At 40.7% G+C, this 15,382-nt stretch overlaps 2 protein-coding genes across 2 annotated transcripts; one reads left to right on the forward strand and one right to left on the reverse strand.

The window, feature by feature from the left end:
- Positions 1-894: 894 nt before the first annotated feature.
- On the reverse strand, positions 895-10,769 carry LOC113503736. Its single transcript, XM_026885818.1, has 2 exons — positions 10,053-10,769; positions 895-1,600 (listed from the first exon to the last, which is right to left on the reverse strand). Exons 1-2 carry the CDS (start codon positions 10,461-10,463, stop codon positions 896-898), a joined length of 1,116 nt encoding a protein of 371 aa, XP_026741619.1. The 5' UTR covers positions 10,464-10,769; the 3' UTR covers position 895.
- Positions 10,770-10,918: 149 nt separating this feature from the next.
- Positions 10,919-13,735, forward strand: LOC113503735. The gene is made up of 2 exons (XM_026885817.1): positions 10,919-11,410; positions 11,971-13,735. The coding sequence occupies exons 1-2, from the start codon at positions 11,311-11,313 to the stop codon at positions 13,011-13,013; spliced, it is 1,143 nt and encodes a 380-aa protein (XP_026741618.1). The 5' UTR covers positions 10,919-11,310; the 3' UTR covers positions 13,014-13,735.
- Positions 13,736-15,382: the final 1,647 nt, after the last annotated feature.

The following is a 15,382-nucleotide window of genomic DNA, read 5'->3' on the forward strand; positions in this document are numbered from 1 at the left end:
TCCGCGGACGAAATCATGTCTGTTAAATTGGCCATCATAAACATGAATGCACCTGACCTAAAGGCTGGCTTCTACCTCGGTCAGAGGATTAGCATTGCATTTCAAAGTGGCAATGCTGCCAGCCTTTTGGGCACACACCCAGCCAGTTTGTCAGTGTTGTAGTTAATTAATTATAAGTAGGTGTCATACCGCATACGGTTTTATAGTATTTTGTTTAAAGGATTTTGTTTGGGGAGCACGGCTACACTTATCATAAACAATGTTTCATCACCAATGTTTATGAGCTATTTACAGAGATGATGAAACATTGTTTATGACCAGTTAATAAACAGAATTTATTACCAAATGTTTGGTAATGAATACATGGCTTTATAAAGCGATATTAGACGGGACTTTGTGGAGATGTAAATGGTGTGGTGGTCGTCCACACCGTACGCGCATGCTACTGACCATTGAGCCTGGCAAAAAACCAACAACGTACGGATCGGGCGCAGCGGGGAGCGCGCGCTCCAATACGAGAGCAGTGATTGCGAGCGGCCCGTCCACACCGCCTGCAAATTGGGTTCGAGCTCCTGCCGCGTGCGATCGGCGCGCGACGGGTCGTCCAGCATGGACCCGCCTTATGATCAGTTAACTTCTAGCTGAGGAATTAATATGGCCGTTTGTCATATTATCTATAAAATATACAAAAGCTATCAAAACGTCAAACATATTCGTCAGATAAAAGTTATCTGGCGATTGAAAAATCGGCCCTCAGTCAAATAACAGATTTTATCTTTAATATTTTTTATTGCCCACGAGCAAAAATGTAAAACATAACAATAATATAATCTTAACAAATCGATACATATAAGTATACATATAAATTAAATACGTGACAAAACGTATAAATATTCTAAAAAACGCGTATGAATAAAAGAGTAACTATAAACACGGCTAATGTAGGAGTATTGTTAGGGGGCGCAGAGTTACACCGCCTTCTTTTACAGGTACAAACGTGAAAACGAGAGAACAGCGAGATACCGCGAGAGAAGGGCACGAGGCTGGCTGCGTGGCTGCTGATGCAGCCCTCGGGCCTCTTGAACAGCAGCACCTCCAGACGCCGGAAACGGTGGCTCAGTAAGTTCTTCTGCCAGTCAGGCCAGGGCGCGCGACACCCGCGCGCCGTGTACAACTCACCGATATCCAGAAACCTCTTGAAGCATCCACCAGTGTACAGACCATAATACCATCTCTTCAAACCTTTGTCTCCCGAGTACTTGTAGCCACGCCATTCAAACTTACTGATTTCAAATTCTTGCAGTTCTGGGTGATAGTAGCAATTAGCACGATAAAACCTCGCCATGGTTCTATACCGCCAATCGTCTGAATTGAACATTCTGTGACAAACAGGAGCCACAGGTATATTCTGATCCCACTTATTACATAAATAACAAGACGCCCTCCACGGGGCGTCTTTCTTGCCAGAAAAATCAAACCAATCATCCCAACCACGCCGCGACTTGTTTTGCGCCGGCCTCGATATAAAAGGTAAGAGTCTCGTAGAGTTGTGTTTGGTATGCTCAGTGTCGAGCCCCTCTTCCTGTCCAGGGTTGTGGTCCTCGTCGTCCGCATCGTCGATGTCGTCCTTGTCCGGCGGGGGGGTGAAACCAGCGCTGGGTGCGGGTATGAAAGCGGGCGCCTCATCTTTCTCTTCCTCGTCCTCATCGGGGTACAGCTCGCGGAAGGCGGGCTGGCTCTCCTCTGGCTCCAACACCGGGTGCTGCTCCTTGGCCCTTCGGACGGACGTCGGGACTCCCCTCAGGTCTGGTCTCTCCATAACCAGGCTTTCAAACATGTCATCAGGTAATATGGAATTAGGGGATCTTCTTTGTCATGGTTTCAGTCCTATTTACAAAACAGAAAACAATTTACCAGACTATCAAAATTTACCACTGAAACTAATAATGTAGTAATTTGTGATTCAGACCATAGAATTAACAATTCTGGGGTGCCGCAGGGTAGCATTCTTGGCCCCTTGCTTTTTCTCATCTATGTCAATGACCTTCCACGCGCTTTAAAGCATGATTGTGTTTTGTTCGCTGATGTCACAACTATAATTCTGGATTGTAAAAATATGGATTCATTTAAAACGGAAATACATAAAACATTAGAAGACGTAGTACAATGGTTAGATTTAAATAAATTAAAAATAAATATCGAGAAAACCAAATTAATTAACTTCAAAACATTTAAAAGTCAAAACTTTGATCTGAATATAGTCTACAACAATTCAGTCATAAAGCAAATACACAGCGCTAAATTTTTAGGCATCACTCTCGATACTCATTTAACGTGGAAAGAACACATTAACAATTTATGTACAAAAATAAACAAGTTTGTCTTTGCCCTAAGAAAGGTAAAAGACGTAACGAGTAGGCATACTTCTTTAATGGTGTACCATGCCTACATATGCTCCATTATACGGTATGGCATAGTTATCTGGGGGAATTCTTGTGACATCATGAGGGTTTTCATAGCTCAGAAGAAATGTATTCGAGCACTATTTGGCATGGAGTGGTCAGATTCATGTAAACCAATATTTAAATCTAAAAATCTACTTACTGTACCCTGCATTTATATTTACGAAGTAGCTAAGTTTGTTAAATACCACAGTTATCTTTTCACTTTTAACGATAATACATTTAAGCGTAAAACAAACCACCTTCCTTTAAAAATGCCTGTGCCTAAGCTTGAACTATTTAGAAAAAGCTGTGCTTATATGGCACCTTTAATATATAATTCTCTTCCAAAAGGAATGACTGATCTGCCATATAAAAAGTTTTGTTTTACCTTGCAAAAATGGTTAATTGAGGAGAGCTTCTATAGTCTCAAAGAGTTCTTAAATAAGAGCACATGTCGATTTGGTGCTAAATCTGTACTAAATTTCTAACTCGTCAATGTGTTTTTCTTTTTTTTCCTTTCTCCTAATACATATGTTTGTAACTAGTTTTTAAGTTAATATTATTTTGTATACCCTTCATTAGGGTGAAATTTGTATAATATGTGCTATACCTACAATAACATAACGTCTTTTGTACCACCATATTTCAAACAAATAAATGATTTATTATTATTATAAAAGTCTTCGGGTTTGTGAAAAACCCCGCGACACAAGGCATTAAATTACTTAATGCGGGATACGTTTTACAAAAAAAATTCTACCACCAATTTTACCAAGTCTTCAATATCCTATTTCTATTATTCTTTCCTACTTGCAGCCTGCCCCTCCAAATTTTTAAACGACTCCATTTTTCAAACATGACTAAGAACACTCGCACTCAATTCACTTTGAAAACAAACTAAATTTAAATAGCTCTATTGCTATGATGTCACAGACAGACAGGCAGATTTGTCAAAGTTATAAACCCCTCTTTTTGGGGTTTTAAATAAGAAAACATCATTAAAAAGCTGTGAAATAATTGACACCAGGATAGAATCGTTAATTATTAAACGTGTTTGATTCAAACATAATACATATATTATGATAGTGTTTAAAAAATATGTATAATAATATTTTTCTTTATTTGATGATGTACGCAATGAATGATTTTCAGTACTGAGTTACATTTTTGCGATAATCGTTATTATTAAACTTCCTTGGTTTTCACATCTTGAAAATCACGCGATAAAAGTCGCGGGCAACAGCTACTCATGAATAAATGTCATCGATGCAAAATCGTGATACGTGGAGCGGGGGCCGCACAAGGCCGATCCAGTTTGTTGGAACTGCTATCCTAAACTATACTCCAACGATCCATAGGCGATTCGTGATTCAATCGAACACTTACTGGAGATGGGGGCACAGGTACAGCGGCGGCGTCGAATTGCCGTGGCAACGGCATACTTCTTTTTGCTTAAATATTTGCGCAAAAACTCAAAAAAATAACAAAAAGACGGTATGAGCCATTGGTTTGTCCAACATTTTGCTAGAAAAGAAATAAAAAAAAACATTCGTCAGATAACAGTTATCTGGCGATTGGAAAATCGGCTCTTAGTCAAATAATAGATTTTATCTTAAATACTTTTTATTGTCCACAAGTAAGAATGACAAAAACAACATAATAATATTACTTAACAAACCGATACATTATTATAAATTGAACATACAAGTATTCTAAATTAAAAATGTAAGAAACTTAAATATATTCTAAAAAAAGCGTATGAATAAAAGAGTAACCATAAATATGGCTAATGTAGGAGAATTGTTAGGGGGTGCAGAGTTACACCACCTTTTTTTACAGGTACAAACGTGAAAACGAGAGAACAGCGAGATACCGCGAGAGAAGGGCACGAGGCTGGCTGCGTGGCTGCTGATGCAGCCCTCGGGCTTCTTGAACTGCAACGCCTCCAGCCGCCGGAAACGGTGGCTCAATATGTTCTTCTGCCAGTCAGGCCAGTGCGCGCGACACCCGCGCGCCGTGTACAACTCACCGATATCCAGAAACCTCTTGAAGCATCCACCAGTGTACAGACCATAATACCATCTCTTCAGACCTTTGTCGCCCGAGTACTTGTAGCCACGCCATTCAAACTTACTGATTTCAAATTCTTGCAGTTCTGGGTGATAGTAGCAATTAGCGCGAGCAAACCTCGCCATGGTTCTATACCGCCAATCGTCTGAATTGAACATTCTATGACAAACAGGTGCTATAGGTATATTCTGCTCCCATTTATTACAATAATAACAAGAAGCCTTCCACGGGGCGTCTTTCTTGCCAGAAAAATCAAATACATCATCCCAACCACGCCGCGACTTGTTTTGCGCCGGCCTCACTATGAAAGGCAAGAGTCTCGTGGAGTTGTGTTTGGTATGCTGAGTGTCGAGCCCCTCTTCCTGTCCAGGGTTGTGATCCTCGTCGTCCGCATCGTCCGCATCGTCCGCATCGTCCGCATCGTCCATGTCGTCCGTGTAGTCCGGCGGCCGAGTGGAGTCAGCGCTGGGCGTGGGTATGTACGTGGGCGCGGGTATGAAAGCGGGCGCCTCATCTTCCTCTTCCTCGTCCTCATCGGGGTACAGCTCGCGGAAGGCGGGCTGGCTCTCCATTGGCTCCAACACCGGGTGCTGCTCCTTGGCCCTTCGGACGGACGTCAGGACTCCCCTCAGGTCTGGTCTCTCCATAACCAGGCTTTCAAACATGTCATCAGGTAATTGCTGAACAAATTGAGTATCCGAAGGTGATAAATATTCATTCGGATTTCTGTACCTTGACAATAAGGTACTATTTATAAAGTGTAACAGAACTATAAATATAAAAAGGGAAATAGAAAAATTGGACGTCATTTTGACTGCAGTTCGATTGAAGTGAAGTAAGTTAATTCTTCAAGAATGACAGATTTTTGTTTTTTTAATTCCTGAATCCTGTTTCACGAAAAAGTCTTTTTTCAATTTTGCGGCATAAAAACATTTTACAAAACAATATCGATGAGGAATAAACACGTGATCAAAGTTATGTTGAAAATATGAAGTGCCTGGAAAACGGCCTAAGGGTCAGCGCAAACAGAGAAGAATAATCTCCGCGCGGTCTCGGGCATATTCTTTACGGAGTGTATGCTCGAGCATGCGTGCGGCCTTGCTAGCCTGCGCGAGTAAACCGCCCTGGGTTACCACTCTACAGTAAACATTCCAGTTTGTCGCGAAAGTTCGGCAACGATGGTGGACTGGGATATGATTATAATTTGCTTTTGGCGGAATAAGAAGAAATGGAAGAACATGTTTCTGTCTTCCATTGTGTTCGACAAGCCGTCAGAAAGTCAGACGAAGAATATGGGTTGAGGAATATTGGCAAGAAAGGTGTAGTTTTGGTGATTTTAGTACACTGTGTACGACTTTGCCATCGAAAGGAGTTTTGTTTTAAGATTACTATAAAATGGATTATGAAAAATGTCGAATGCTTGTAGATATGTTACGTATCATAGTAATAGTAATAGTAAAATAATAGTAATATATTCAAAAAAAGACCACTAATTATATGACACATTAAATAAACATTCGTCAAATGATACTAAACATATTATGTTTTCTTTGTCCGTTTTACTGTTCGTTATTAGGCAGTTTGGATTAAAATCTCAGAAAAGTGATAACACTGAAAGTACGCGAACGACCGGATTCCCGCGTGTCTTCTAAGACGCGCGAGCATTTTTGTCAGGTTCAATCATTTATGCACTTTATTGTGATAATTTTAAAGTTTATTTTGCAAGTGCGTTAAAAAGAATCCACTCCGCTGCGCTCCGTTCTGTCTGCGCTGAGCCTTAGAAGAAAAAGCTTATGATTTTGCTTTTTAGTAGTTCTTTCTATTTGAGTTTGAATCATGTATATTAACGAGAACTTTGCACCCACACTGGCGATTCCTCTCGGCAGTCAAGCGTACAGTCAGTCTTGCGGCCTCGTACGTGAAAGATACACGTGTTCCTAATTTTCCAATAGAATGGATGAGTTTTTATTGAATTTAATCCGACAATATCAAAGGCATTTTAAAGAAAACAAACATATGAAGTGGTAAGTTTCTTAATTAAAATCTATCTAACACAGCATATACTTATAGTTAAATCAATATTCATTTTGCAGAGTCTAATGTAAGTATGTGTTATCTTATCAGAATCTCATACATTTTGCACACGGTCATTTCGCCAGGAAACTGTTCCAATTAATTAAAATAATCCATGAAATATTCTCTCACAGAAAAAGCCGTCTTCAAAATCTGCTGAGTTTTATTCAGATACCTCGGAATTTCTTGACATATTATCAGAACAACCTGACTGAGGAGGAGCCTAGCGTCCATTTCATTGCGTAATACAGAGTTATGTAGATCGCACGCAGCCGTAACAATTTTTTTGGCGGTACCTATTTTAACATCCAATGGCCTTAAAAAGATACGCCATTCGTGTACCAACATACTAAACGCACTTTCTACCTTTCTATTCGGCGTTCTCTGCTCAGGCTATAATTAAATATTAACTGGTCTTTATCCAACCTTTCAGGAGCAGGATATGGTTTTAATAAATGTGTCATGAACGGAAATGCACAGTCCCTAATGAAAACATAAGGCTGAGACAAACCTCCTTCATTAAGGGGTTCATCTGCGGGTAACATCAATTCATTTTTTTGTAACATATCTGCCAATTGATCCAACATCGATCGTTATAAAAATCTTCCATTAACATCAGCAATTGATAACAGTAGGTACAATTGAAATTGTTTTTGTAGTTAAAGTACTGTGATCCCGATTGACGAGGCGAAAAAATTACCACGTGCATGCCAACAATTGCACCCAGGCAATTATTGAAATTCCACAAATTTAGAAGTCTTTTGGCATAACTTTCCATTCAGGTTCAGTAGAGAGGTTCATAACTTTTGGCTGCAACTTGATAAATAAATATTCACATACTACTGGTATTATTTCGTAGAACGGCCTTTTCTGTAGCTTTTTGACAATGCTGTATATAGTTCCGGTTATAAGATATCTGATAATAAATAAAAATATCAAATTATAATAGTTAATAATATAACATTAATTTTGATGTAGTGTGTTATAATTACTTGTTTTATTTACAATTACACAGGCAAAATTAAAATGGAAAAATTTACGAGGCACGCACCGTGAAAAATGAAAAGAAATCAAGACGACAGCAAGTGGACAGTCACAAAAACACATAAAACCCTGAAAGTACATGAGTCACAAGGAATTTTTGCTTCCATATGTGCCAAATACGTAGCGAGATACAAATATTACACCACATCCCAATATTTGGACAAGTTTCGAGGAAACAGTTAATACAGATCATCATTAATCATTCCCCTGCCCTTATCCCAATTATTTTATTTGGGGTAGACGCAACATGTCATCTTCTTCCACACCTTCCTATCGGCCGTCATCTCACAAGAAACACTCTTTACAGCCATATCGTCTTTCACACAATCCATCCATCGTTTCTTTGGTCGTCCTCTTCCCCTATATCCATCCACATCCATGCTTAACGCCTTCCTTACCACCTGATTAATACAGATATACAGAAACAGTTAAAACAGATATAAGTAAAAATTCAGCAGATACGATAACAGCTCCAAAAAAAAGGAAGACGGATAAAATAATTCATAATGACGAGGATTTGTTATTTTTTTTAAAGATATGGATGATAATCGAGCAAATCGAACTGGGCAGAGGGATGAGTTACGTAAAGAAGTACTAATATCAAGTGATCCTTCAAAAGCTTTTTTTGATTTAATATATCATAGTACAAAGTTTAATCCGGAGTATAATCAAAAAACAGTAAAAAGAAAGTTGTTTTATGTATCTCTTTTGAAATAAAATTACTTTTACGTATTATATCGCGGTTTAATTTTAGATTTTAGTTCCCGACCTTCATATTTTAACTAATTATTTGTGGTCCGACCCATGCAGTATGAGATCACTGTGTCTAGATGTCTTGTAGCGCTGCGCTTGGGTTTCGCCTTGAGTTTATGTATTATTAGCTGTAGCCCGTTAGTGTAGATGATAACAATTCTTACAGAGAACATTTCATAAATAGTAACCCCTAGTACACAAACTTTTTAGTTGTAACTTCAAAATGTAATGACAATAACAACAGCATTCTGACAGTTGCCATGGTTACAATTTTTGCTTATTTCTTGCTAAAACCATGATGTCCCTAGGGCCGCCCGCTTCATTTCGAACCATAACCTCCCCTATTACAACCCTTCTTTTAGTTGAAAAGTAGCCTATGTCCTTTTCCAGGCTCTAGACCCTCTGTGTAACAAATTTGATGACAATCGGTTCCGTAGTTTTGGCGGGAAATCTAGACGGACAGACAGAGAGAGATACTTTCGCATTTATATTATTAGTATGTAAGAATGGATTGGGTCCCAAGTAGGTGATAATATATCTTCCAGCCATCTTCTCTACTTAAATTAGGGTATTTTTAATCTTAATAGGCTCGCGAAATATCCTAGGTAGGAATTTGGATTCTTTAGTGAGGATCTGTGGTGTGTTCGGCGACTGCAGACTTCGTTGAGCGGCGGTGTTTGACGTCAGCTATGTGTTCTTTAACGCTGACGTCAAACAACGCCGCCGGAAGATATCACCTACTCGGGACCCAATACATAATATATCAAAACGTCAAACACATTCGTCAGATAAAAGTTATCTGGCGATTGAAAAATCGGCCCTCAGTCAAATAACAGATTTTATCTTAAATACTTTTTATTGCCCACGAGCAAAAATGTAAAACATAACAATAATATAATCTTAACAAATCGATACATATAAGTATACATATAAATTAAATACGTAACAAAACGTAAAAATATTCTAAAAAACGCGTATGAATAAAAGAGTAACTATAAACACGGCTAATGTAGGAGTATTGTTAGGGGGCGCAGAGTTACACCACCTTCTTTTACAGGTACAAACGTGAAAACGAGAGAACAGCGAGATACCGCGAGAGAAGGGCACGAGGCTGGCTGCGTGGCTGCTGATGCAGCCATCGGGCCTCTTGAACTGCAACGCCTCCAGCCGCCGGAAACGGTGGCTCAATATGTTCTTCTGCCAGTCAGGCCAGTGCGCGCGACACCCGCGCGCCGTGTACAACTCACCGATATCCAGAAACCTCTTGAAGCATCCACCAGTATACAGACCATAATACCATCTCTTCAGACCTTTGTCTCCCGAGTACTTGTAGCCACGCCATTCAAACTTACTGATTTCAAATTCTTGCAGTTCTGGGTGATAGTAGCAATTAGCGCGAGCAAACCTCGCCATGGTTCTATACCGCCAATCGTCTGAATTGAACATTCTATGACAAACAGGTGCTATAGGTATATTCTGCTCCCATTTATTACAATAATAACAAGACGCCCTCCACGGGGCGTCTTTCTTGCCAGAAAAATCAAACCAATCATCCCAACCACGGCGCGACTTGTTTTGCGCCGGCCTCGATATAAAAGGTAAGAGTCTCGTAGAGTTGTGTTTGGTATGCTCAGTGTCGAGCCCCTCTTCCTGTCCAGGGTTGTGGTCCTCGTCGTCTGCATCGTCCGCATCGTCCATGTCGTCCGTGTAGTCCGGCGGGCGGGTGGAGTCAGCGCTGGACGTGGGTATGTACGTGGGCGCGGGTATGAAAGCGGGCGCCTCATCTTCCTCTTCCTCGTCCTCATCGGGGTACAGCTCGCGGAAGGCGGGCTGGCTCTCCATTGGCTCCAACACCGGGTGCTGCTCCTTGGCCCTTCGGACGGACGTCAGGACTCCCCTCAGGTCTGGTCTCTCCATAACCAGGCTTTCAAACATGTCATCAGGTAATTGCTGAACAAATTGAGTATCCGAAGGTGATAAATATTCATTCGGATTTCTGTACCTTGACAATAAGGTACTATTTATAAAGTGTAACAGAACTATAAATATAAAAAGGGAAATAGAAAAATTGGACGTCATTTTGACTGCAGTTCGATTGAACTGAAAAAAATGACAGTTTTTAGTGAACGACAATGCTTTTTTTTAAATTCTGAATTCTGTTTCATGAAAGGGTCTTTTTCTTCGGTTTTGAGGCTTTCCTACATTCTACAAGATAATAATTACTTTTATCGATACGGTATATGCACGTGACTAAAATATGGACAAAATAAGAGTTTAATGAAATCATAAAGTGTTGAAATTGATCAATTGACAGCATGATCCAACCTCATTACATATTGAACCTCATTATTGTAGTTTAGTTTTAAGTTTGTAAATTTGAAAATTGTTCTTAAGTTGTCATGTTGTTTTTTCTTCGTATGAAAGTAAAAATAAAATAAAAGTAGAAGCGACTATAAAATTGTTATTCCTGTTAAGTATTGCGCAACAATCCGGCGATTGCCTTGCGGAAGTATTGTTTGTAAGAATATGTGACTAACCTTTATAAATTAATTATTACAATAAGAAAGCATATTAATGCATTTACATATATAGAGATTGTAATTCCAATTTTCCTGACAATTTAAAATCGAATGCCGTGACATTTCACATTCTCGGACATCTGTGTGGAACATTTATTTTATTTTATTCTTGGAAAAACCGCTTCTGTCTCTCTCACTGGTGGTCCTGGTAACGGACACAGCGTCGGGCCGCGGACCAGAGCAGCTGTCTCCCAGCAACGGTCGCTAGGGCGCCGCACGCTGACATGCGCGCGTGGCGGTGCCCCGGGCGGCTGCGCCGTTGCTGTCAATTTGAAATTTTTTGACTTTTTGTGTTGTTTGTTTTTGTATATTTTGTAAAATATTTATTTTAATTAATATTAAGTGTAATGCCTAGTTTAAGCAGTGGTGTGGGAAATAGTGCCAGTCAACCTTCTTCGAATGACCTGGAGAGGTGTCCTCTGTGCTCTCAGGCACGGTTTTTTAAAGGTAAGCGGGGTCTGAGTGTGCATATTGGAAAGGCACACAAAGCTCTGAGTGCACGCTCAGATCCGGTTACGCAATTACAAACCACGTCTGGATCCAACCCTTTATACCGATCTTTGTCAAAATTCAAAAATTCTATTCCGGTATTAAAGCGAGTTCCTCGTGGCGCCAGACCGCTTGTGCTGCCTGAGAGAACTCGCTAAGTGCCTGGGAACATCTTCTCACCTTCCCCTACAGAATTTTACATGTCAACAAGAATTTGGCTTCCAAAAAGACGTTAACTGCCCAAATTAAAGATAATTGTAATGTTTCGGCCCACAATTTAGAAACCAAATTTCTGACACAAAACTTCACCTTGACAAAAGGAGTCCCCTACCTGGTCGCAGGAAAATTAGAGGAAGGTGACATTAGCGGAGCAGCCAGGATTCTCTTTAGCAGTGATGAGGTGGCACCTTGCTCTCCAGAAACTCTCGTAGCTCTCGAGAGCAAACACCCCATACCTGCTGTCGGTCTTTCCTTTCCTGACCCACCTGATCTGGACATCCATTCTCTCACCATTTCAGGTCGAGAGGTTATCACAGCCCTTAGTTCCTTCAGGAGTGGCTCTGCTGGCGGTCTCGACGGCCTGAGCCCCCAACACTTGAAAGATCTTACAAGTTCGGGGGCTGGAGAGTCTGGCGAGATGCTTTTGAGGGAGCTTACGGCTCTGATCAACCTAATGCTCTCCGGCATGGTTAATGAGTCCGTCATCGACGTCTTGTACGGGGCCAACCTTTGTGCCCTGCGCAAGAGGGATGGCGGTATTCGTCCCATTGCTGTAGGCACAACATACCGTCGTATGGCAGCCAAGATTTGCTGTAAATTTTATGGTGAGATTATTTCGAAAAAATTTCAGCCCCTGCAACTTGGTTACGGTTCCAAAGGGGGCTGCGAGGCTGCCGTACATGCGTTGCCGACCTTCCTAAATTCTGGTAAAGGAGAGGTCGTCTTAAAGGTTGACATCAAAAATGCATTTAATTCTGTAAACAGGGATACCTTGCTGGCAGAAGCTAAAAATGAATTACCCCAAATTTATAGTTTCCTTTGGCAATGCTATAGACATCCTTCAAAATTATTATATCGGGACAACCTATTAGAACCCGCTGTTGGGTGTCAGCAAGGTGATCCTCTTGGGCCGGTGATATTTAGTTTAGCTATTCACCCAATAATTCGGCAGCTAAATTCCAAATTAAATTTTTGGTATCTGGATGATGGGACCCTAGGAGGTGATGTAGATACAGTTCTAAATGACTACCTTTTTTTTTTAAATAAATTTAATTCCATTGGCCTTGACCTCAATATATCCAAATGCGAAATTTTCTTATGTGATGGTACAGACAGACAACAGACACTTTCAAAATTTAATGCCATAGCTCCCTCTATTAAAATCGTCGATGAAATTTCTCTCCGTCTCCTTGGGTCTCCAATCTATGAGGATTCATTCCAAAATTTTGTTAACGAAAAAATCCAAAATTTCAAAAATATTTCAAATAGACTACTCCAAATTAATATGCATTCGGCCATTACACTGATTCGTTTTTGCTGTTTCGGTCCTAAATTGACTTAATACCTCCGTGCGTCTCCCCTATGGAAGTACCCTAATCTGTTAGACCAAATGGACGAAATTATTAAACACACTCTTTGTATGATTTTAAATGGATGATGATATGGATGACCGGGCTTGGTCCCAAGCCACGCTCCCCATTCGGATGGGAGGGCTCGGTATCCGCAAAATTTCAAGTACTAGTTTACCAGCGTACCTATCCTCGGTCCACGGCACTGATAAATTAACCAGGAAAATTCTAGCTCCAATACTGGTTGATTTTGAAGTGCCGTGCTTCTCCGAGGCTGTGGATGCCTGGAGACTCGCCTGCCCATGTGCAAATTTACCTGGTTGCCCATCATCTCAAAAGCTGTGGGACGAGCCGCTTTGCAGAGTAGTTCAGGACCATCTGATTTCTACTTCTGCCACTCCTGCGGAGCGGGCGCGCCTCCTGGCTGTGAGTGAGTGGGAGTCAGGTCTTTGGCTTTACGCACTACCGTCGTCGAATATAGGCACCTTGTTCGACGACACAACTTTTCCGTCTCGCTGCTGCCTTAAGACTAGGTGCTTCATCTTGTTCTCCGCATCGCTGCCACTGTGGTGAAGTACTCAACAGCCTCGGACACCACGGTCTATCATGCAGCCGTAGTGCAGGTCGCATGGCTCGTCACGCGAATATTAATGACATTATCCGTCGAGCTCTTGTTGCCGTCGGCGTACCTGCTGTATTAGAACCTAATGGTTTGGTACGCGATGATGGCAAGAGACCGGACGGAATGTCTTTGTTCCCTTGGAAGATGGGTAGGCCTTTAGTGTGGGACGCCACTTGTGTCGATACTCTTGCGCCATCTCACCTTCCCGGTTCTTCGAGCTGCGCTGGCTCTGCTGCCGCGGCTGCTGAAAACCTCAAACGGCGCAAATATGGTAATCTAGTTGGTAGTTACTTCTTTGAGCCGTTTGGGGTTGAAACTTTTGGGCCGTGGGGGCGAGTGCCAAAACGCTTTTTAAAGACCTAGCAAAGCGTCTCGTTGACACTTCTCGTGACCCAAAGGCTGGCTTTTACCTCGCTCAGAGGATTAGCATTGCCATTCAACGTGGCAATGCTGCCAGCCTTTTGGGCACACTCCCAGCCGGCAGCGACGCCGATGAATTTTTTGATGCTTTAATTTAATTTAATAATTTTTTGTTTTTTAAATTGTAAATATTTAACATTATAATCAATAATAGCATTATAAAGGTGAACAGAATATGTGCAATTTGTAAGATTCAAGAGGTATTTTAGAAGCAATGTTCAATAAATGAAAATTTCCTGTCAACTCGGAATCAATTTATTTCTTCAAGAACCCAACCCACTGTAAAAATAACAACAAAGTTAAAGTTTAAGGTTCGCAAATTGTTTCTTACGAAACTGGCAGAGTCATCATCACAAGAATCTCGATATGTACAAGAATCTCTATATATGTAGATAATTTTATGTAATAGTATGTCCCGGTTATGTTATTTAAGTGTATGCGTCGACTGTCTTTTCTCATTGTACACCCACTTCCCGTTTCTCTGCACCACCTCTTGGTTGACTGGCAGAGAATGCCTTAGGCATTAAGTCCGCCTTTGTTCTTGTATGTACAACAAGTATTAATAAATAAAAATATAAGCGAATATTTTAATATACCGAGCTAAATGGCTCCAACGCGTCAGTGTTAATGGATATTGTACTGCAATCAAGAATAAAGTACGGAACATAAAATAATTAAAGACTAATTACAATAATACCCATTTTCTCCAATACCTATGTATGTATATCTATACGGCTTATGAATATCCGTACTAAAAACTTTTTGAATAAATTTAAAATCATCAAGGTAAAGCAAAATGATTTTCTAAAAAATAAATCAACCGGACCACCGGGACCAGAGACATTAAAATTCCAGTCACAGTATTTTTTTGCTTTTTCGAAGGCGTTTGATTTTGTGAACGCGTCAGCGTTATGGTACCTATCAGAGGACCTTCACTTGATTCGATACAAAGTTATTTTTTGGACCGAACCCACTGTTTTGAAATTAACCTGGTTAACAGTAATCTAGTATGTATCCGTATCTTGTAGAACCACTTATCGACATAACAAATCAGGAGTCCCACAAGGTAGTGTGTTGAGACTCCGTTATTCTTATTAAATACTAGCTTTCCCGACGAACTTCATAGCGCCTAAGAGTCGATAATAACTTTACAAACAAAAAAATACCAGAATTAGTTATTTTGAGCCAATTGCGTAATTTCTGCAAGATCGAATCCACCTTCACATACATCTACCTGATACTGTGAGTACTGTGACTTCGTCTGCCCGTTCAATTTGATGGTACGACGCCCCTCACGTCTTCTGCTGCCTGCTCTTCTGG

This window comes from Trichoplusia ni, chromosome 20 (genome assembly GCF_003590095.1).
Source record: "Trichoplusia ni isolate ovarian cell line Hi5 chromosome 20, tn1, whole genome shotgun sequence".
In the NCBI taxonomy this organism is placed as follows: domain Eukaryota; kingdom Metazoa; phylum Arthropoda; class Insecta; order Lepidoptera; family Noctuidae; genus Trichoplusia; species Trichoplusia ni.